Below are 25,003 nucleotides of genomic sequence, written 5' to 3' on the forward strand. Positions count from 1 at the left end.
AACACTGACAGAAGTCAACGTTACATGGAGGAGAGTGTGAGAGGGCAGAGAAAGAAGCTTTGAAAGACTGAAGTAGCAGGAGAGACCAAGCTAGAGGTTTGAATACTTTATCTTAGAGTCTGGGAAATTCCTTTTTCTCACTATTTTATTTTGGAGTCGTTATATTTCTTTCTACATTTTATGGACAAAACACCAAATTCTGTTGATAATTTTGAAAATTACGGGAAAAAAGTGGCAGCTCTAGTATCCACAATGTGGATATTTTTTGGGGTGACCAAGATGACACTTGTTATTATATTTATATTAAGCTTAAATTGCATAGTAACTTCAGAAAAACAACATTAAAATAAGCAGTGATTAATTGAAGTCCAATTTGTGGAGCGGAACCAAACAGTTACACATTTTAACTCTCACATCTTTGTTTGCAAGATGATGTGAAAATCCAGCTCAGCTGCAACCACCTCTCATTGGCTAAAGATGATGATGACAGCTCAGAAGCTCTTTTTCTTGTATTTCTTAGTTCCTGCCTGGAACTGGCGGTGGCTGAACCTGGTGGAAGGATGCAGTATGGGTCAGGGAAGAACTCATTACATTTTAATGCCGACACAGATCATGGGGCTGATCTAGGTTTTTTTTTTTATATTGGTTGTTACTGTTAGAACAATTACTCTATTTATGGTTAGAGTCTATATCACACTGTTTTCTCAAGTTATATTCAACCTGAATATTATATATTTAATATGATTATTATTTTAATGTACCGACTGGATTGCAATGACATTACAAGGAATTCTTTTCTCTTCGTTATTTTACCTATAGCCTGTTTTAGCAGTGACAAGTGAACGGGCCTCCTCGAATCAGCTGCATCTCTCTGACAGAGAGGAGAGACGAGCACGAGCACGAGAGGGAGGGGGGGCGTATGGATGGATGGATGGAGGGATGACTGGATGACTGGCGCGCTTGCGTAAACTGCGTGTTTATGCGCGCGTTGTCGGGTGGAGGCGAGGAGATGAGGAGGCAGCAGCGCACGCGAGGAGAGAAGCGCGTTCCCTGATTGGCTGTAGGGCTCTGGTACCCAGCTATGTCAAGGTGAACATGTTTACGTCGAATATGCCGAGTGAAACCTTCAAAATAAGAGTATTTTCACTCTGGATTGTGTAATTTGATCAGAATAGTTATTTGCACATTTGCAAGTGAAAATACTCCTCAATTTGGAATGTTATTAATACAGCTGTTATTATCATTGTTGTTGTTCTTATTATTGTAATGTTTTATTAATAATAATAAATAAGTACCTCATGAAGAGGGCAAATGAAAATACCACAATACAGAACACCAAAGACAAGAAGCAGTCATTTAAAATCATAGACCGCAAATTATACAATACCAAATCTAAAAAAGACCAGGGATGAAATAATACAACATTAAAGAATAAAAGACACATACGTAATAGCAAAATATACAATCAAATGAAGGCAATTCGTAATAAGTGCGTTTGGAGGGAATTTATTTATGAATTTGAAATGTTAAAGTATTTGAACGTGGTTTTAGCTGGGACCGGAAATGCTTCCTTGCATTGTATCTATCTTAACTGAGGTCCAGAGGAAGAGGAGAGGATGTGAATCTCTCTCTCTCCCATGTCTCATCCCTCTCTCTCTGCTGTTGTTTGTCTCCCTCCTTCCCCGCATCAACCGTGGACAAAAATGGAGCTCGGCGGAAATTAGCCACCTCTCCCTCGTCCTCACCGGCACCGTGCTTGGAGAATGATCCACCGGCAGCTCGTTTTGTCCCAGGTAGGTCTCCTCCTCGGCCTCCATTGTTGCTGGGTGAACGCTGGGGGTGATGCGATGGGAGCCTTGCCGTCATGTCAGCCCCCAGCAGCGGCCCAGCACCTCCTCCTTGTCGGGGGGGACACGCTGCGCTGAATCCTTCTCTAGTGTTTGAGCGGAATTCACCGCCAACAGGAAACAGTCGCAGGACGTCGGGTTGTTTCGGTTTCTTGCCTCCGAATGGACCACACAGGCTGAACTGTCCTCGGGCAGCACTCCACTGAGATCGCCTGTCAGAGGAAGTCTAAATTCTGTACACATCATCCCTAAAAGTTGATATTCTTTCAAATAAAAGAGGTCAAAATTGCTATTATGAGCGATTAGATGTTTGCCGAATTACAGCGGGACCACGGGGGAGAGAGTACCTTCAGTCATTCGCCATGTAAGGAAGACTATATTCCCCAGGGAGCCACGCAACATGAAATTCATTAATTTTCTAAATGGTGTTTGGCGCTGGAGATGCCTGGGCCCCACAGCCGTACTTGTCCTAGTTTCTCCTGATTCGGGGTCTTACTACGACTGTGAGGCTTCCCCTTCCCCTCGTTGTGTGGGGGATTCCCAGTCCCGAAATCCTCTTAAATCCCGGAGCTTCACACCACACATGGCTGCTTTCGTTTTTGTGGCCTTTTGTTTTCTTAATAACGATGGGGGGGAATACATTAAATGGTGCAATTATAATTATAATCATAGTTTTATTTTATGGGTGCCTTTAAAGACACTCAGGGACACTTCACAGATATAACGACAATCAAAACACTGCAGAATATCAGGACATCTATGAAACAATAATAAGACAATCAAATATGTATAAAATAGAGACATAGATAAAAAAAAAATCACAAAAAAATATGTATTTTCCAAGGAGAAACGGCAACAACTTTTTTAGGGCTTGACGTGACTGTGCTACAAATCACCTATGAGTGTGTTTGTTATTATGACCTACAGCTCGTGACCATTAATACAGAAACCACTCTAATAATGACTATTTCTCACTATATGCCTACCATTAACACGCTCCCATCTTCTCTGACAGTGTGTGATTTCAGTGTTAGTGTTGGTGTGAGGTTGGTCTTGTCTCCAGATCACAGGCACTCACGTGGCTTTAGAGTGTAGTGGTTTACCCAAGAAGTCTCTATGTGTGTCTCAATTCAGGGGGCCTTAGAAGGACATGGTCTTTGAACCGAAATGAGACAATATGGTCTTCTTATTGCAGCACCAGCTTGTCTCGCCCTTACTGCTGTCGCCTAGCAACAGATATGGACGTAAAAGTTCTTGGTTGATGAAAGATGCTGAAAAGATGTGTTTTTGTGCGCCCTTAGGTTGGGTTGAAGCCGATACTTAAATAAAAAAATGAATCTTTCTACCGTTTCCTCCTCACCTGCTGCCGCCAACAGTTCGTCAGTGAAGCGCAATGAACCCTGGGATAGGTTGTGGGTAAGGATCCACCCAGTGGAGCCTCCGTTGCTTGGGGGTGGAAGAACACATATGGCACATTCTAAAGGCTCCAGTATGTTACTCCGACTCCGTGGCGCAGCGGAGAGACGGACGGATCCCACAAACTCTTTTTCATTTATGCTTCTCCTACGACTGTACGTCCTGAAAACAGTTCACCGCCAAACAGTAGGTGGCGCAACAGAAGACGAGCTTAGAGAAGCCTACCTCTATGTGCGTAGAAGAAGTCCACGTTTGTTTGTTTACCTCCTCCCGGCTTTCCTCACACACAGTGAACAATGGCAACTAACAGAACTAAATAAAGTGACACCCAGCAGGTAAAAATGGTGATGTAATCGTTTCTTAGCGCAGTAGTTCCCCGGTCTTGTTTCCGAACTGTGTTGCTAATTCCACAGCTTGAAGCTACACGGAGGCAGCCCAGTGTTTGCTTCTAACCTGACGGTGTTTGAGAAACAGTGTCATGGTAGCAGTGGAATGAATGTTGTGACAGCGTTTTTTTTGCGCTGTTACCACCGCTGTTAACATGGTGGCTAGCACGCTAACGCCGTTATGAAGTTTGCTATAACCGTATGTGACCGTACACACATGCCGTTTGTGCTCTAATAAGCCACCGTCAGCCGAACAACTCTGCTGGCTTAACACACTTGTCACATTAATCGTAGAATCGTAGTTGTGTTTGGGTTTATTGTGCTATAGGGAATGAAACATGAAATTTGAGGTCCGGAAATGATGTCGTTCCGAAATGCTGTCATTAGCGGACCAATCACAGCCGAGGGCTGTCCCTAGGCTCTCTGAAATAACCACGGATAGTAAGAAAAATCAGAGGTGCGAGAAAAGCTCTCCGAGGCGCTCGGAGAGGGCGTTTCTCTGTCCGTTTCAGTCCGTTTCAGTCAAAACGGAGAGGCATATATCGGCCTTAAGGAGCCTTCCAATTGGGACAGATTGGTTGTGTCGCTGTGACGCCATCAGCCATCAAATGTGTAGTACGTATCCACTTCTATTCACGTTACTCCTGTAAGCAAGTGTCCATATACTGTATCTGCCACAACACTGCTGACCTTTGAAACCATTTCCATCATAATGAACATGCTGTAAAGAAATAGAAAGTTTTGCCACGTGTTCTCATCTGCATAATTATGTCCTGAGCTGTGTAGATTAGATTTGTGCTGGTGCTGGCTTTCTTCGCATATTGTGGAGATTAAAAAGAGCAGCAATTTGGATGTTTTCAGTGGGACACCCGTCTCCTTGTGCAGATGATAGAGCACTGACTCAGCACTGGGATGTTTTGTCACACTGGCTCTGATCTGAAACACATAGAACCAGCTGACTGGACTGTCTTCTGTATTAATCACAGAAGTTTGAAAGACTCACAAAACAGAAACCTGTGACGATTCTTAAAATTCGCCACACTGATGCCCTCTCCACCTTAATGTGCACAAATTTTGAAGACAAACTTTTTCCTCTGTGTTTGGGTCTACATGTGAACTTTGTTTAAGTCACTAAAAAGGAGATTATTACTCTTTTACTTTTATAACCCTTTTACACACACTTTCAAAGTGCACATTTTCAAAAACTCTGGTTTCCATGTATGTGTGTGTACATATTAAACGGACTGTTTGGGAAACAATGATGTCACAGCTTACTTAACACAAGTCCACTGTTGCTTTGTGTAATGAGCTTGCACCAGCAACCTTGCCCAGTACCAATCATGGTACCAATAGGACAATGGCGTTCTTCTCCAGTATTTGACCAATCGTTGATGTAGACTTTTTCGCCACCTACTGGCCTGGCATGCTTCATTTGAGCGTTTGTAGTGATTCTTCCATCCCCGTCTAGATATCTAGATATTTTAGTATATAGACAGAATTTTTTTTAAATAGAGGGGGAATTTCTGTTACAAAATATCCACTGTTATATAGACAAGGCCTGAAATTGCACTTTTGAAGGAATGTGAGATTCTTAGAGACAAAGACTTCAACTATTTATTATTTTCAGTACTCACGACCCATGACTATTTTACATTTAGTCAGTGAAATGTTGAAAAAATCCCATCACAGTATCACAGAGCTCATGGAGTCTATCATATTCAGACCTATACCTAAATATATTTATACTTACAAGGACATTAAACAGAGAAATATTTTGCAAATATTTACTTTTAGAAGCTTACAACAGAAAATGTTATCATTTGCTTAAGAAAAAACCTAAGAATTCATCAAATGGTAGTGATGGATTGTAATCGTGGTGGCAGCTGATCTATGATCTAACTATGATAACATCTTGACTGCTTGTACATTATACCTACTCACATAATCTACCATTACTGGCAATAACTCCTCCATTTCATTGCTGTTCCCTTCATTTCAATCAGACATTTTCCTATGTTTAAATACTTTAAACATTTACACACTTTTTTATTCATCTTAATATGTTCACGCATGTTACACGCAGCATTCATTGCACTTCTGTCCGTCCTGTGAGAAGGATCCTTTACAAGTGGTTTCCTCTGACTTTTCAAAAATTTTTTGGGGTTGTTTTTCTTTTGTTGAGGGTTAAGAAGAGAGGATGTTGCACATTGTTAAGCCCTATGAGACAAATTATAATTTGTGTATATGGGCTATAGAAATAAAATGAAACCACTGTAAACATATTGAATGGGCTGTTGTTTGGCCTGTGGTGATGCTGCTTGCAACTCTCAGACAGACAGACAACAGACAGACAGACAGACAGACAGACAGACAGACAGACAGACAGACAGACAGACAGACAGACAGACAGACAGACAGACAGACAGACAGACAGACAGACAGACAGACAGACAGACAGACAGACAGACAGACAGACAGACAGACAGACAGACAGACAGACAGACAGACAGACAGACAGACAGACAGACAGCATACAGACAGTGGTTCCTGGAATATGCCAATGGTATAGTATGGCATTGATTTTTAATGGCAGAGTGGCGCTGTCCCTGTAGGTGATGTGATTGTGCTCATTACTCATCACAGGAAATACTGGTGGTTTCGTGTAGGTTATCTGAGGACATGGACTGGTTCAATTCAGTCCGCAGACCGCCTGTTAGCGCTCTGCTCCAACCACATGCAGCTACAGAGCTCTGTTTGCCTGGTTATGTGTATGCAATCTTTATTATTATTGAACATATGACATGACCAAATTGCGCCAAATTCGACACTGGGCTTTCTTGTTCTCAAATGCGTTCCACCAGATTTCTGGAATTAGATGGAATTGAAGGGATCGATAGTTAAAACAAGAAACATCTAACTGTAACATGTCACATGGAGGAACTGAATGTTAAAAAATGTTCCCTGTGACCTTTATACTATTATATACTATGGTGTGAGATTAGTATTACTAATGCATTGACCTATAAGCAGGATTTTATTGTTGTAGTGGAATGAGCTTGAGCTCTTTTAAATAGTGATTATCCTCACTATGGATGAATCCACTGATTATTTTCTCCATTAATTGATTTATTGTTTGGTTTGTTAGCGTTCAGATAATAGTAAGAAATGTCATCACAAGTGCTCAAAACCATGATCAAAGATATCCAGTTCACATTCTCTGTAGGTGCGCTGATTCTGTCTGGGCCTTTAACACACACACACACTCACCTAATGTCAGCCCCTGAGCTGGGAACATTTGTGTGTGTTTCTTTATGGGCTCAGATCAATGTTCTGATTCAAATAGACTGAAAGAAAAATATTTTGATGGCATATTTTCTGATCAACTTTTAAATATTTGCATGTGTTTTTGTCAGGAAGTAAAATTATATATGGGACACATACTGGGATGGTGTTCTTGAACATGTTTGATGCACTTCCTCCTTTACCTTCCAAAAATTTGCTCCCAGCAACTGACTCTCACACATCACACACACAGGAATTTAAAGAATTTGTGTATAAAAGTCTCTTATCAGATTGAGAATCGTAGCGATGGTGTACAATGGCTCAGATTTAATCTGTTCTGGGCTGCTTCCAACAATGTGTCTGTTGATGTTTTTAAATCAAGGGGTTGAACCCTGTTTGTACAGTATTTGTTATAACAAACATCAGCATAATATTTAGGCCCTGGCAGAGTGCGGAGCGGATCCAAGTAGGACATGAGTCATCTGAACCTTTCCTCTTCCACAATTGACAGTGGTTTGTGAACAGAGAATTTTTGGCTGATATTTTTCCTTGGTTTCTGACCTTGCTGCAGGGTTGTTGTTGTTTCATTGAACAGTTAGTGAGATTCTCTCTCTCTCTCTCGCTCTCTCTCTCTCTCTCTCTCTCTCTCTCTCTCTCTCTCTCTCTCTCTCTCTCTTTCTCTCTCTCTCTCTCTCAATCTTTCTCTAAAAGTTAGAATCATGGGAGATAGATGGATGGATGGATGGATAAACTTGGCCCTGCGAACAACCCCCTTCCACACCCTCTTCAGTTAATCATTAAAATCAGTTAAAAGGCAACGCTTTATGTCTTGCACTTTTTTACCATGGCTACGCACATAGTATATAATAGGACACAATAACATCGGAGACGTCAACCTTACCGCTCTAAGTCCTATTCTGTCATGGCTGACTGACAAAGGTCAGAACAGGCCCAGCAGTTATAGCAGCAGCAGAAGCTGTGACACAGTTCAGGTACTTTAAAATTCCTTATTGTCTTCTTTTGTTCTTGGAGTTATAAATCGGTGAAATCTGATTAAACAGACATCTTACACATAATAAACACGGTGTAACTTACACTTATTTAAAAAAGATTGGGTCAGGTTTTAACTTGTGGTCAGTCACTGAATGTAAGGTAACTTGATACTTCCTGTGTATATTCGACAAAATGGAACTATTATTCCACAACTAATTATAGAAGGGAGGGAGGTGGTGTCAATGTTCTCTCTCAACTCTGAAACCAACTTAATCATATACTGTAGCTGCTGTAGTAAATATGTTGCCATGATATTTCGGTGTTTTACATACTGTAATAAATTAGTAATGATTCATAGTATGGCAGTAGTTTCATATATTTTATAAGACCCGGCCGGCTTTTCAAAATTGACGGCAAATGGTCAGGTTAAAGAAGCTAGGAAAGGGAAACGGAGGAGGAAGATGACTAGATTGTCTTATCGGAAACTAGAAGCAGCATTGTAGAGAGACCCCAGTCCCAGACAATGCATGCAACATGTTCTCTTGTGCACCCCCTGAATCGTAGCCTGTCAATTCACAGAGAGACATTCACACTGTCACAACAGGGTCATGAAAATGTTCAATCCAATTTGGATTTCTCCCACTAATCTTGATGTCTGATGATAAAATGTTGTTGTACCTGGGTGGCACACATACCTAATGAAGCGGCATTTGGAGTAGGTATCAAAAGGCAATACAACCTATCCAACTTAATGTGATTATTAAATCACATTAAATCTGCCTTTTTTGTTATTTCAGCCATTCACAGCTCAGCAGGGTGTCACCATGTTCATCCGTTGTTTTAGATTAATAGCCCTCTTTGTTGGGCAGCTTCTGCAAAATGCATATAAGGGAAACACTGGATGATTAATAATAATACAGTACGTTGAAGCAAGACTACAACTAGAATGGTTATGAAGGTCATTTCAGAGCCATAGTTCTGGATCATCTCAGGTCCAGCAGAGGATTTTTAGTTTCTTCTACATTTGCTTTACATGTGTATCTGCTCTACATCTTTATCTGCTCTGCATGTGCACTGGATTCATAAACACGTCGTCTTGAATGCAATTATATTGGTTAATTACGCGAGTGTCTGAGTAAGTGGGAAGAACAACTGGGGACTTATCCCTCGAGATGCCACAGCCAGCTACGTCATTGTACTAATATCCTGCGATATGACTAATGAGGACTGTGGGGATTTAAGTGGAACTTTGAAATGTGTTTGTGTAGTTTTCATATATACCCGACCGGGCTTTGGCTTATTTGCATATGTGTGTCACTGTGCACACCATTGTGTCCTTGAGTTTGTATGTATTCCAGCCTCTTATGGTAGTTATAGCTACAGCAGTCACAGCCATCACTGGAGACTGTTACAAGTTTACTACAAAGAGGTCATCATAGACATAATATAAGAATGGAGTCACTCTATTGAGTAACGAGGGACAATAAGAAAATATTGACATGAGAAAAAGGATCATGTGAAATTGAACGCTTCTTGCGTCTGTGAGGACAGCGAGAGTATCTGGGAGAGTATCTGCTTCTTGCAGTTGTGATAACCACATTAGATGCTTTTCATTATCAATATCCACGTATGACATATATACTTTTGCTTCTTTTTGGGAAGAGCGACAGAAGCAGTGTTTCGTTTCTTTTTCTAATATGAATGTTTTTCTTAATTATATGCAGGGGCAGATTGAGAACATGCTTATATAATAGGACAACTGTCTGTAACGTATGTAATTCTCCTTCAATATGTGGAAGTGGGATGTCATACTGCAGTTGCTTTTGGAGAGAAATATTTTGTAATTCATTTTTCACAACACACCCAGCAAGGTGTTGAAGCACAGTGAGCAAGTGTAATGAGAGTCGAGGCCATGACACAGCAAGTTTTATGATTTAATTTGGGTTGTCCACAGGCACCACACAGTAAAAGGTTATTGTAGCCACAACCGACCAGAGGTTAAAGTCCTCTGATGAACGACCAGTGTGGTGCTGATGAATACTGGCCACAAAAAGCTCTTTCATATCCGAGGTGAACCACCTTCAATGGACCAATCACATTTCAAACAAACGCATACACATCGCCATGTTGCTGCTACTGTTGGTTTCATTTGCAGGCTTCTCTTTCCAATGCAGCAATGCAAACAAACCATGTGACTATCGAGCGATGCACATGACAATGATGCTGTATCTGTCTGTTTTACGTTGACCATCATTAGACGCTGCTGTTGTGTCTGTCTGTTGTATATCGGCATTCTTTCTTTCTTCTGGGTGGAGGTCAAACTGTCTTTGTCTCTCTGTTTCCTGTTGTCTGTGCATCTGTGCTAACGCTCCTCAATAATTCATATTCTTATCTAACAAAGAATAAAAGTATGATGATGATGAGCTTTTCCCCCCCATCCTCTAAAACGAGTGTACACACACTTTCACCCGCTACATTCCCTGCCTCTGCTTTGTGTTCTGTGGTTTGTAACACGCCACCCTTCTCCTCCCACCTCCCTTAGGTTTTGGTCTGCTTTGGGTTGACTGGTCATTATGCTGATGCAGCTCTGTAGTTTCAAGGTCAGTGCCCCCGCTTCACCCGCTACCACAATAACCCGCCACCTTCTCCTATGCATGCTCACCAACATGAAACACCCTTCGCCGTTTGTCTTTGTCTGTCAGATTTACCCACCTTTATGCATACATATGTATAGCTGTGTTTTCATGTAAAAATTCTAACTGTTTTTAATAAAGAACAATATTTTCCAAAGCAAAATACTGATATATCTTTAGGCTGAATCCCCACTGATGTTGGCTTTTCACTAATAGTCATATCACATGGTGACAGAAGCAAACACATTTAAATTGTATTGGGTATACCCTTTCTTCATCATCAACTGCACGCACATAGTGCTTCAGCATTTCCCCCGATCCGTCGATGCTGGCTGAGTGGTGCCCTGAAGCTCCCGTCTTAACTGGAACATTCTCTGATCTGATCTGATCTGAGATGCCAGGGTGGAAAACTCTCTCCCTTGCATGTGGACTTTCTGGTTATGATGCTGCATCTTGCAGTGATCACAGCATCCACACCGCACAGACACTGAACTCTTAGGTCACTTTATACGTTTTAACCATTTCTTCAGGTTTGGCAAGGTTCATGTTGACAGGTTACTTTTCGTTAACTGACTCTATTATACTATGAACACGATAAGGTTGTGGTGTTTTATATTTTGTTTGAATATTTGGTTTCTGGTATTTGATCCATCCAGTACTGGGAAGCTGATACAACAGACCTTAATTATAGTTGTGTATAATTACAGTGTGTTTTGTATGAGGTAATGCTGTTTTGTGTTTTTGACAAAATCCAGTGCCAAGATAACACACTAAATGACAATAGAAGTAAAGTTGCAAACTAATAAAAAATAAATAGAAGACACAGCCTGTCTTTGCAGGGAAGTTAACATATTTAGTATTTTTTAATAACCTCAAATTTGTGTAGCATTCTTTGGATGAGTACTAATATTTTTGCCATCTGTTGTCCCTTGATATGATTGTTATTTATTTGCGGATTTACTGTTCTCTCATTTGACTTTTTTATTTTGTCTACAGAACAAAAGCCTTGTTATTCAGCTAAAAAGCTTCTTGTGGTGTATTCTGTTGTAGAACTTGTACCAGAATAGGTTCCTGGGCCTAGCAGCTATGGCCTCCCCAACTCGCAGCAGCCAGACCCGCCAACGCTGCAAGGGTGCGGTTCGGCACAGCTACGGCCCAGACAGCTACGCTGTGAACGGCCTGAACCAGGAGGCCTTTATGCTTGGGCTGGCAAGGTCCACCAGTGACACCGATCTGGTCTCGCCGGATGCCCGATCCACCCTCACCATCAGCTCCTCCCACTACACCATAGGTCAGTCTGAGGACCTGGTTATCACATGGGACATCAAGGAGGACGTGGATGCTGGAGACTGGATTGGAATGTATCAAGTTGGTAAGTGAGACATAACATGAAGACTCTGAATGTTAGAGTTCGGTACAGGATGAATTATACTTTTTATCTAGTTTAATGACACAAGCCTCAAAAGCTACAAGATAGGTTGACAATCTTAATCTTTGCAACTTGTCAATCTGCAACAAGGCAATACTTATATTGTTTATGATGTTATGTAATGATCATATAACAATCTGCCTATAATACAGCTGCTGGTGTAGGAGTGCTAAACCGAGTTGTCTCTATTTATATAGCGCTTTTCTAGTTTACTCTACTCTTCTTTTCCAAAGACACCTTGTAATGTTTCATTGCACGGACGGGGATCAAATTTAAGGATGACCCGCTCTACCTCCTGAGCCAAAGAGCACCGTGACGACATTGTTCGGCAGTCGCTGACCACATTACAACTGCAGCAGTGTTGTTGGTTACAGTGTCTGAGCGAGAGGTCATGTTGACAAACATGGACAAACTCCATACCTTTTTCTTCTTTACTTACTCTTAAATCCTTGTCTAATAAGGTCCCAAAATGTTTAATCTCGCAATTAATGCTGAATTTTTGATCCATCACATTGGTGGCCTGCCATGGCTTGGCCAATTCACATTTTGCAAATGGTCTGGAAACCACTTTATTTTCAATTTCCAAGTGATGTTATAAGAGTCACAGAACAGATCTTAGACCAACTAGAAGGGAGCTCTAAAAGTGTTTACCTCTGCTAAGGCTAATGCCCCATCTCGCCATGTCAATGCACTGTTTCCTATTATTTATCAAGACTTTGTGGTCCGCCATTTTCTAATTTGTGCTGATACAATTTTTTAATTAACCAAAAAAAATGCTAACCCTTGTCATTATAACATAAGAGATCTTGTGTGCTATTGTCCATATAAGCTTTTACTCTCCGTGCAGACAGTCGGACCTCATAGTTTCTGCTGTGCATTCCTGCAAGTGGCATGCGATGTGGTTCTCTCTCGCATGGGAGAGCGTGTCTTTCACTCTTCACTTAAGAATTTTTTTTAACAGACTACAAACTACTTGTTTACTCCATTATAGAAAATATTCCATCCACCTCGTTTCATACTGTCTTGATAACGGACTCAACCGATTTTTCCGCATCACTGACAGCCATCCTGGTCGTTAATAAATGCCTCAGTCGTTCCCTTTTGGCAGTCCTCAGTCAGTCATGATCAAAGTGGTAGCCTGCAGGCTGCCACAAAATCTTGTACAGAAACTACTAGAACCCGACCGACCTTGGAGATCTCCTGACTTTTCCTCTGCTCTTTATCTGGCATCATCATGAGTTGACATTTTGGGGTTCAGAGGGAAATATCTTGACATCTAAAGGAGACACATCCGTGGTCCCCAGAGAATTAAAATGTCTTTGATCCCTAAGCTTTTATCTAGCACCAGTAGCAGGTCAAAATTTAAATATGTCCCTCATTTCGGTTTGTGACCCAAATACCTTCAAAATAACTAATGATATTGCCATCAACCTCAACGTTATCAAATTATATTAAATTACACTAACATGGCTGGGTTAGGGTTTTTGATCACATTACTTAGATTTGCTTCCTCAGTTGCAGTCATGATGTTATCAAAACACTTGGCGGTTAGGACTCTTGATGTAGTGCTGTTTAAGAAATTATTTACTGAAGAGTAAAATTCCTGAAAGCATTGGTGGTGAATAAAATGCAGTGTCATTAACAACTCTTCCTGAAGAATCAATTGTATTTATGTTGCTGAGTGGAATTGGGAAATGGAATATAAAATGATACGACTTCCAATTAAGACTTTGGTTTCATCACTTTCCTCTCGTTGCAGATGAGGCTTTGTCGGAGAACTTTCTGGACTATAAGAACCGAGGAATCAACGGCTCCCACAGGGGACAGATAGTTTGGAAAATTGACTCCACCTCCAACATCATCGACTGTAAGTAATAAAAACCCTGCAAGGCAACAAGTTGTTTCATATTAAATATGATACAATTTTTGCCCATTTCCGTGTGCAGTTCATATGCTGTGCAGGCTTAGTCAAAAGCAGCTATTATAAAACCATCTATGAACAATATTTATGAATTAAAGTCACATAGTCGTTTGAAAGTCGCTCTGTTAAAAGGTGCTGAAAATGTTGTAATGATAAGATGAAACCAATCGCTGAGCAGACACAAATTGTAGCTACCTGTTCTAAAATACTTTGGTTCATTTTGTCAAAAAGGGAGAAAAATCTGTGTCCTTTCCACACTGTCTTCACACTGGGGGAAACATGAGGTCATGTGACGAGGAAACATATTCAGTGGTCAGTTACGATGATGTCATTCCACAGAGGGAAATCATTTCTGAAGACTGACAGCAGCTCGTGCAGCAGTTTACTGGACGCGGTGTGTCACAATGAGTTCACTTTACAGTTCACTGTTATAGTTCCTTACTACTCATTTACAGTGGCAGCAAGCAGGCGTTTTCAGTTGCTGAATCAAGCTTTTGATTCAAAAAAATACTGCAAAGCTTGTACCACACTGTCTTATGGAAACCAAACAGATAAACACAGCCGTGTTGCACTGAAGGGGTCAGATGTGAGGCAGCTTCCAGCTTTTTTCAGACAAGAGGATTTCAAGAGAATTTAGTCCGAACTTTCTCTGGAGTTTGCCTTTTCTACGTGCACAGGGCAGCAGGGGATACTCTGCCCTGAAGAGTCATCACAGCCTCTTCCAAACTTTCTGCGGACTTATTACTTGAGGACTTGCCAGAAGTGCAGCAAGTTCAGAGGTTGTCAGTCTCACATTTGCGAACACGTATAACCCCACTGGAGAACGTTCAGTGCATGTCTGAGAGCAGCTTTAGTTGGAAGTCAAATATGAGCATTCATAAAGTACTTTCACCACTTTTTATGATTTCAATTATACCAGAAAAATGATATCAATCATCAGATATCATTTCCCAGTTACAATGCCAAGTGGTCTTCACTATGGTGCTTTACAGGGCTTACGCTCTTGTAAGCCCTGAGATATTTGCAGCAGCACTTTAACACCAGTCTCTGGAAAAGTTACAGCGTTTCTTGTAGAAACAGAACAGAGTGAAAACGGATGCAAAAATAGGAGACAATCACAAATGGTGCACAATTGCTGCGTTTAGGGGCGAAGGGAACGGTGTGCGGGAGTAAGAGAGATGCTCACATGAAACAGTATAAATTCATCAGCATTAAACTGTGCAGGTGTTTCTATTCAGTAACACCATCCACTCTATCACAGGCAGAGGAGGCATTGTACACAGGTTTTAGGCTTTATAGGACTGAAGCTATTATATTAAATTGTAAGAGCAGTTTTATCTGTGTCCGGATGAAGCCTAATGCATTACGTATTATATATATTCCTCACACAATACTGCTGTTTACATTAGGAAGCCTACAAGCATCACTAGATGCGGATAGAAAACAACATTTTTTGCTGTTTTTCTAAGTTGTAGTTTTCATCTGTATTTTACAAAGATAAATTTCACATCATATCAGACAAAAATAGCACATAAAGAAACAATCAAGTTCACAGTAGATTGAAAAGAAAAACTGTCACAATCACAGGTGGGAGTCAAAGGGATTGCTGAAGCTGAAGCACAGAATACATTCAACTTTCGAAAAGCTATTTCGCATTCGAATGTCGAATTTCTTATAAAATTGTTTGTTATTTAATGAAATTGTAGAGCCTTGCGTCATTACTGCGTCAAATCCAAATGATCCACATGTGATCCACAGTTTTTTACAAGTGAATATTTCCAAAATTAATTAAATATCCAATGGACATAAATACACTGTCTTTATAGACACAACCTGAATTTGTAGACCAATTTGGCCACAGCAACGCGACTAGTGTGTCAATTCGAAAGCTCCAACTAATGCTTCCTTTCACAACCAACTGAGGCTCCACCGCGAGGATCCTTCCCGGCCTTCCATATTCTATGATCCATTGCGCTTCAATAGCAACAGTTTTTCAAAGAGGTAATGGCGGCAGTAAGCGAGGAACATCGGAATAATTTATTTTTATGTTAGTACTCTTGTACAACAAAGGTACACATTCCAATCTCTTTAAGGCCCACCTCCTGATAATCTGATATCTGCTCTGTTTGGCCAGCCGTTCCACTTTGTTTTGGTTGGTCAAACACTTCCAGCTTGTATAGAAAATACACTCTTGCTTAATCTGGTTTTATTAGGGTGTGTGACCATCTCAAAGGATATTGTTAATTGCTAAGTATTGAATTCAAGATTTTACCCGATCAGTGTGGTGTGGTATTTAGCATTTGTAAAATAAATAAGTTCAGAACAGAGAATGTCAGACTGTGAAACCAACATGTTGATGACCCTGTGCCTCATACCAAGGGTTCAAGCCTTGAATATGCTGTTCAACATTGGGTTGAATTCATTTTTGTCACCAGCCTATTCAATAATGAGAGCATCGTTTGAAGAACTGTTGAATTTCTTGCATGTCCTTGTACTGAACAGCTCAACAGAACTTTTAACAGTTTTGATAATGTGAGTGTTATCAAACCATTTAAGGCTGCCAGCAGGAATGATATTGTAGTCAGTGAGCTTACAGTGAAGTGTCACTGTGTGTTTCCCCTCTTCTCATCAAACCATCTGAGTGTGTCTGCTCAAACAGGCAGAAAAACATGGAGATTTAATATGACCTTAATCTGCTCATGTCCCCCAAGCATTTTGCGTTTTTTGCCCCTGTTGAGTCCCACAAATGATAAACGTTGCTGAGTAGCTATCACTAATTACTTAAATAACCTATCATACACTTGTTCATTTTATGGAAAACTGACTTTCATTACATTTGATTTGACCTCTGACCTCATGGCTCTCCCCCTCAACCTCAAGGAGGCTTTGTTGACATGATCATATAAGGTACAGACATGTCAAAGCACCTTGGAAAAAAACATTTGTTGTGTAACAGGCACATTTAGTTAAATCCAGGTATAAATATGTAGTATTACACGCAGTGTTGAAATGAAACTAATCCTTGTTTGATTTTCTCTCCATTATTGCCTCCTCCCTTTACCTTACATGTGTGTGTCCTCCTCAGCTGAGACCCAGGTCTGCTTCAGGTACTACCACGGCGTCACTGGAGCACTGAGGGCTACAACACCCACTGTAACCATCAAGAAGGGCCCGGCACCCGTGAGTCTCACCATCCCTCCTGGCTTTATTTTGACATATGGAGCTGTCTTGAGAGAGTTGTGGGCCTTCATTGGTCACTCAGTGTTGTTTGTCCAATGTCTTGAGGGAAAAGCAGTCCAGCTCCTTAAGTTTGGTCCACTTCTGTCAGCCAGTCAATCAAGCTTAGTGGTGAGGAAGCTTATGGACAGGACAAGTCAACATTTTAAGGCATCCTACTAGGTTTTTGAATTTTGAGGCAAACTCAATTTCCTAAATTTGGATGGAAATCACCTTATGCAGACTAATTATTACCAGAGTCTGGGGGATTTAACCAGTCTTCCATATGAAGATGTGAAATATGTCACTAACTAATAAAGAGATACTGCACACTTAAAAGGCCCATATTGTGTAGAATATATTTCCTGGGATACCTCAAATTAAATCCCAGAAAGGTGTAAAATATAGGGCCTTTAAATGTGTTTTTTGAGCTGTAAACAAATAATTTGACTTAACTGTGATAAAATATATTACAAAATGTACAAAAGAATCAACCTTTATAGGTTTATCTTTGCGCATTACCCACACAACACCACCCAGTGTTAACCGACTTCAGCGCCAAAGCTTATGTAATTTGAATTGTTTGGGACATTGGGAAGTAACGTCCCAAACGAGATCCTAAACCATGCAAGGAGTTGTTTTTTGTAAACAATTGCAACAGTTCAGGAAAGTGGAAGTGTTCCTCAGGCTGTTTTGTAATTTGATTTGATATGTGAGTCAAAACAGAGGGTGCAACACCTAGCTTTGAGCAATAATAACCTTTCAGCCAGATGTACTTTTTTAAAACTGATTTAGCAGAACCAAGAGTTTTTGTTCAACACATTCTTTTTCCACCTGGTGCCGAAATTAACCACAATGCAGCACAGTTGTTAGTTGTGTTACAGTAGTGAAGGCTAATGAAGCCTTGAGCCTCTAGCTTCAAGCAGAGATGAGGTGTGGGCTATGGAGTTCTAGTGAGCCCCCATTTTTCCAACTGTAAGTGTAGAGTGTGAGCATGACTGTATTACTACAAAGAATGTTGTATTGTATCTTGAGAATAAATAGCAAAGCTGCAGACTTGGGAAGGATGGATCAGTGTGGAACTGTATGGTATTTGCTCAGTAGTCTGACACATTGCATGAAAACATCAAAAATATGTTATCACTTGTCAGGATTGATAAAGGTTATAATTAGCACGTTGACCTTTTATTGTTCCACGCAACACTTTGTGTGTCTGTTGTTGTATACATGAGTACAAGAGATTAAAGAAATGCAATAAAAATGTTTAACAAAGATAATTGTACATACAGGTGACATGGTGGAACAGTGGTTGCCCCATAGCAAGACGGTTCTTTGTTGAATCCTGGTTTGACCAAGGCCTTCCTGTGTGGATTTTAATGTTCTCCCCGCATCTGTGTTGGTTTGTCTTTCGGTACCTCGACTTCCTCTCTCAGTAGACTCTAAATCTACTGTAGGTGTGAATGGTTGTTTGTGTTTGTATGTCAGTCCTGCGATACGCTGTCCAGGATTTACCCAGCTTCTCATCCAATGTCAGCTGGGATTGGCTCCAGCCCTCCTAACTGTGACGCTCCCTATATTGCTGTGTTGCTGTGATCACGTCTGAGAAGAGAATCTCTTGTGTAGTTCTTTTGTGAAAGGCAGCCTCCAGAGAAATTCAGGACCCAATTCTGTGGACATCCTCTGGAGTTAATGCCTGAAAACAGCTCTAAGTACTTGAGCACAATTTCTCAGGGTACTTGTTGTGTAGGTTGTTTTATGTGTAGGTTGTTCAACTTTCTGCAGTTCTTTTCTGGTCTTGTGTCTCCTTGTGTAACCGATGTGGAGATCAGGGCTCTGTGTGGGCCACAGCATCTGCTGGAGGACTCCTTCTTCTTCTTTTTTTTGGGACTGTGTCATGCTGCAGATTGAATTTGGTATCTGTGATGAACCAGAACCTAAACATGTCTTAAACTGTTCACAGTGATTTTTCTACATATACATATACGTACGTAAAAAAAAGTAAAACAATTTTACTTTTAGCTATTAGATACATTTGATTTGTGGATTAACATTACTAACGCGTAACCTCTTACATTACAATTGTGGAGTGATTTCACAATTGTGGCTTTTGTCACAGCAGTCTCGGCGGCTGTGGGATCTCTTAATGAAGTAATAGGGCATTATTGTTATAGCTAAAATAGATTCCTATGCAGAAATTGTTGTATTCCTTTTTTGAGCCGAACGACAGTGTTACTGTCACTCTTTCAATGTTGTCATTGCTCTTCCAAAGCTTCTGTCAGTCGCACCCTGTTTTCAGGAGAGTGTCCAGCAGGGCGATTGGATTTCCATGTTTGCCTTCCCATTCTGCTGCTGTGGGCCTCTGGAAATGCTGATGGGCCCAGAACATGATCTGCACTTGCTTCCTGAGGACAAATGAATAAAAATAACCGCCATGGGAAGGGAGACAGGGCGGGAGGGAGGGGGGAAGGAAGGGAAGGCAGAGTGGAGATAACAGGAGATAGTCCAGCTTAGGTAAATCATTCAGGTTTTTGGAGGCAAGAGGTAGAATGCACCAGGTTTAATAGCTTGAAGTCGAGAAGGAGAGGAAAAGACGGAGAAGATGGATTGACAGAGAAGCAGCGGATGGACATTTGTTTGCTTCAATTTTTCTCTACTATAGCCAGTCAGACGGTGCAGACAGAGCAGACACAGCGTTTGTTTGTGTATGTGTGTGATGGATGGTTTGTGTCTTCAGCTGGGACTGCTGTCTCCCAGTCATCCCGAGAGGAGAAGCGTGAGGAGGACGAGGCTCAGCTGGATAGCCTGGGTAACCATAAATATGTCTTTCTCTATTTGGAATACCTCAATCAGTCACCTGCCTTTTGTTGTTTTTTTGCTGCAGATTATATGATTTGTGTCGGATTGCATTGATTGCAATTCATCAGTTTGACACTCGGAACTGACTGAAAGTATTTAATATCAACATAGATATGATTAAACACAATGAGTTAATATTCACTTGAAAAAAGTATGCTTGATACTCGGGGCACGCTGGTGGTTTATTGTGCAGTAACTGTACAAACCCTAGTTTGTACATATTATTTATCAATCTGATCAATAATATATAGGTTACATATTGTAGAAATAGTTTGGAATTTTGTACCTTTTTAGATTTCTGGTGCATTTGAATCTAACAAACAAGGTACAGCTTTAGATGTGCTGATGGGCATGTTTCTGAACTAAGGACAGAGTCAGGCTAGCAGCTTCCCCCTGGTTGCAGTCTTTACGCTAAGCTAGGCTAGTTACCTCCTGACTTTGGACTTAACATACAGACCACATTAGGTGGTCTGGGACGAATATACGGAACCGCTTACTCAGCTGACGTCCACTGACTTGCTACAGTTTCTCAATGTATCTTAAGTAATTGTTCGCTTCTCACAGCCAATATGTTAATTTTCTTTGAGGCAATTTATGTTTTTTCTTTTCAAATGGGTAAAATCTGATCCATAGTAGAGCTGGACACAGCTCTTTCCCCGTGTCATCCCCTGTAACCATAATGATCCCCCTTACACAACCTGTACATTTTCCCATCCCCTCTAAGCCATCCCCTCCATCTCTTATAGCTGTTTTCAGACATGCACTGAACTCCAGAGATCCTACTGACACCTCACTGTACTGTATGGGACTGTATGTGAGAACACAAATGAGTTTCTCCAGGCAGTCCCCTAGTGAGAAATCTGGATAATGTCTGAATGAGCCAATTTGAGAATACAGCAGGAGATCCTCCGCAGCATTCACAGCAATACGTGGGTGTGTTAATGACAGTTCTAACACAAAAGGAATACAAATAGCTCAGGATGAAAGAAACGGTACCATGCACGTAGAAAACACTGACGCAGCAGTCTGCTGGGCCCCCCCTCACCTGAAGACTCAAGATTATTGTGTTGTCATTAATGCATCTGACCGGGGAATCCCCTGAGAGATCTCCTGGGAGAAGTCTGGACCCAATTCTGCAGACATCCTCTGCCGATCATGCCTGAAAATTGCTTATGAGAGAGAGGGCTGCGAGTGGATCATCAGAACCCCCCCCCGGTAAAAATGAAAAAATCGCACTTAGTTGGGGCCAAAAAAACTGCTTCAGACTATGATAAATAATAATAAATAAATATATTTTCTACATTATTGCCGTTTGTGAGTGTGGCAGGGAATGCTGCATTTGGGAGGGGGGCATCCAGCAAACCCTAGTACTTACAGACCCCCCCACAAAAAAACAAATGGGAGAGATGAACAGTGTAATTAGCTGTTCATTTCATTTGTTCTTAACATGTGGGTCTCTTGGGTTCCGTCCCTCTCAGGGTCAGGGAGGTGTCAGTGTAGCCAATGGTGAGAGAGAAGTAGGAGATGAGGCTGCTCTGGCAGAAGCTACAGGTGAGACTTACAACAGATAGAGCTGTAAACTGCATAATGTTCAGTCGTTTATGAGGCCATCAAAAATATTAAGGGAGCACCTTATAAGTAACTTACAATATAATAAAGACCCTTCAATCAGTGCCCACCACAAATACCTTGTTATTCCTTGGAAGACACTGAGAGTTCACCGGCGTATTGGTGAACCCTAATTGGCACATCGGTGTACTGTGGAGTTCTCCAAATGTCACGGAGCACCACGTTCATTGCTACTGCTGAGTGACTGACATTAGACAATGGCATTTGACAAAGTACCCTCCACAGACCTGCTCTCAATGCTGAGCTGGCGTAACCTCCTCTCCACTATCCTGTGCAGCCACACTCAATAAGCTGGATCACCAAGCTGCTCTGCTTTTAAAGCCACTGGAGTCTATTCAAATATCTTACTCACACAGAGGTGGGATCCCTGGTTTAACTGACCTGTAATCACACGTGGATTCATTGCATGTATGTAGGCTCTTTAAAATCTATCTTCCCCCAAAACATTTAAGACAGTGCATTCAGCGCCTTTTATATTTTGATAGTGCATTGGTATTTGGTCTTTTTGTACATTCTGCAGCAGGATGTTAAATTATATAAAGTGTGCTGCAGATGGATGAAGTTGTCATTCGGTTTATCTGTGAGATTAGAATCACTGAGGAGACCCGCGCTGCCGCTTCTCTCTCCGTCTCTACTCAGCAGACCAGATTAGCATCTCATTAAAATGAATTGGTCCAAACATCTGTCATATCCTTTATCCCTTTATCTTGTTGTTTTCACTGCCTGTCTTTTTTTTTTTTCCATTTCCAGCCAGTTACACAAGTATTGAGACCTGACATAGAGTTGAAGGAGGTACTGCAGGATTCTCAGTTTCACACTAACTGAGTTATTTGTGGTCAGAATATCAACACAGTTTTTACCATTTCAATTTGTTATAATCTAATTTCCCTGTAGAGCTGGATAGAGCAGATTGGTTCACCAAGTACCCCCCTGGCCTCCCCCTTTCTTTCTCACATAGACAGCAGACCAGATTGACATCACTTGGTCTTTGTGAACAGCCATTAAGTATGTGCCTATTTGTACACAGAGTGGGGAGGGAGATCTGATCACAGGTGGTCACTGGAGCCACTTATGAGGATCACTTGAGACAGATGCTAATACCAAGTCTGAATAGGGCCTAGGACTAAGGCTGTGCTAATGATTTTTCTTATAACAGTGTTAACATCAGAATGCTAACATGCTCATAGTGACACTGCTAACATGCTGATGTACGGGTTGAACATAGTGAACATATTATAAGTTGTATATAAGCAATATTGAAGGTCATAGACCGATGTATACGACCAGGAGATATCTAATGGTGATGTAAGAGAGGGAACAGCGGCTGTGGCATAGGAGGTAGCGCTGTCCACTTACCAGAGGCTCGGCGGTTCAATCCCCGGCACCTCTGGTCCTATTCTGAAGTGCCCCTGGGCAAGAAACTCTACCCCAAATTACTTTCGACAGCTGTGCTGACAGTGTATGAATAGTGATAAAGAAGCAGATATTAATGAATATGCATGGTTATCTAAGTGTGAATGTGAAGTTTTTTGAGTGGTCACTGAGGCTGGAAAATGCATATGCATATGCATACTAAATGTCATGGTAATCCAGCCCAAATGAAAAAGTCAAATCCCTGGTATCGCTGAAAAAAAGGTGAGCAGATCACCAAACTGATTATAATTCATCTTACGGGAACCATGAGTATCTGGTACAATTACTGCAGTAATCCATAAAATGGTTGTGGTGATTTGCCTAATGCCAAATGATACTGCATGGTATAAAATAATGCGCTGTCTGGCACATCCATTATATTTTTTACCAATACCTTGATGTGTGTAGCATCAGGAGAACATTCTCTGGTACAGGCGAAGCAGATATCTGTCTTTTAGATGTTTGAGGGTCTCCATGACTCATGTTTCCCAGCACACATCCAGTTCAGGTTTTTGGAAACAAATATTTCCCATGGTTCTGCTGCCATTACTAATCTCTAAGGTCAGTGCTTAATTAGATAGAGTTGTGACGTTTCCTGGATGTACCCTACATTTACAGATTGTGAGCTGGCTCACCCTCCTCCAACCCACATAGGTTAAGTGGCATGGATTGATGAATATTATCAATTACAGCCATGTGTAAGCAAGGCACAGGTACCGACCTGCTCTGATTTCATTTGGCCTGTCAGCCTACTGCTTAATCACCCCACCATCAATTACAAGTCTTTATCGTGGACAGGGCCATGGTGACAACAGAGCACCACATACAGCCTTTTCCCCAGCAACATTCTCCTGCTTTCCTTGGGAGATCTGAGCACATTTAGAATTAGGCCCATTTTTTTGTAGCAATAAATGTCTTGTTACTTATCTTGTTACTGTACATTTATATTCACAAAGTTGTAAATGGAGCTACGGGCTGATAAGTGATCTGAACATTAAAAATAATCCAGAGGGAAGAATGTAGATTTTGTGAAACTCAATCGCGACATCCTTTAAGATATCTTGCCCATCACATCTCTTTTTTTCTTATTTGACTGGTTTAGGTAGATAGGGGACGTCAGCAAAACCCTGTACTGTGGAGCTGACGCAACACAGTATTTACACTGTCCTCCGCTTTCTCCACTTTCCATCATCTCCACTGTCTCTCCCCCCATCCCCCTCACTCCTTCTCTTCCTGGCTCAAGAATCAATGTCAGGATAATGAGGACTAGAGTATTGATCGCAGTCAGGCTGAAAGTGGAGCCTTTAAAAACACTGTGCTGAAATGAGATTGGACGGAGTGTCCCTACCTAAACTTCCATGTATTTAAAATCTCGCTCCCATCCTTCAGGATTTAAAGGAATTTATTTATAGTGTATTAAATTGCTCATTCAGTTTGTCGCTGACTTTGACTACACCAAATAAGGCGTTCTCTTGTATATATTTGTTTTACTTGCATACAAGGGTTTGGCTTCAGTGACCTACTTCTGTGATAGGCATCATTAAATTTTCATTCTCTAGGAAAGGAAGGAAACGGTAGAGAGGTAGAGGAGAAGGAAAGTTCAGTGTGTGTTCATGTTCCTCAGGTTCATAGACACATATTAACCCTATGTCTGTCTGTGTCTTCAGGTATTAAAGCCAGTGGTTAGTCCTGAGGTCAACCATGGACTGGGCAACAGGAGACTCATCAACTTTTCCTTGTCAGGTATGCCACACACATCTGTCTCTTTCTGTCTTATCTTACCGTTTCTCCGTGTGCAGGCGAGGGCGGAGGTTTTGGGACTGGAAGCTTCTGGGTTCTGTTTCTAGTTTGACGAATCACATTTAAGCCGACTTCAGTTCCCGCAGGTGCAAACGGTCCGTGTGGAGAGCAAAAGAGGCGGAACACATTGACTTTTTAATTCATATACTTTTATTTGCAGATAGTTATTAATAGAAATTAGC

At 41.2% G+C, this 25,003-nt stretch overlaps 1 protein-coding gene across 1 annotated transcript in view; it reads left to right on the top strand.

Moving 5' to 3' along the window:
- The first annotated feature begins 1,763 nt into the window (after window positions 1–1,763).
- LOC133026912 (E3 ubiquitin-protein ligase HECW1) overlaps window positions 1,764–25,003 on the top strand; it is a 63,272-nt gene continuing 40,032 nt past the window's right edge. Inside the window, exons 1-5 of the mRNA XM_061093899.1 lie at window positions 1,764–1,793; window positions 11,608–11,929; window positions 13,746–13,853; window positions 16,993–17,087; window positions 24,689–24,764. Of these exons, the coding sequence (XP_060949882.1) occupies window positions 1,764–1,793; window positions 11,608–11,929; window positions 13,746–13,853; window positions 16,993–17,087; window positions 24,689–24,764 (631 nt within the window). The remainder of the gene's footprint in view (window positions 1,794–11,607; window positions 11,930–13,745; window positions 13,854–16,992; window positions 17,088–24,688; window positions 24,765–25,003) is intronic.

Source organism: Limanda limanda, chromosome 20 (assembly GCF_963576545.1).
Source record: "Limanda limanda chromosome 20, fLimLim1.1, whole genome shotgun sequence".
Taxonomy (NCBI): Eukaryota; Metazoa; Chordata; class Actinopteri; order Pleuronectiformes; family Pleuronectidae; genus Limanda; species Limanda limanda.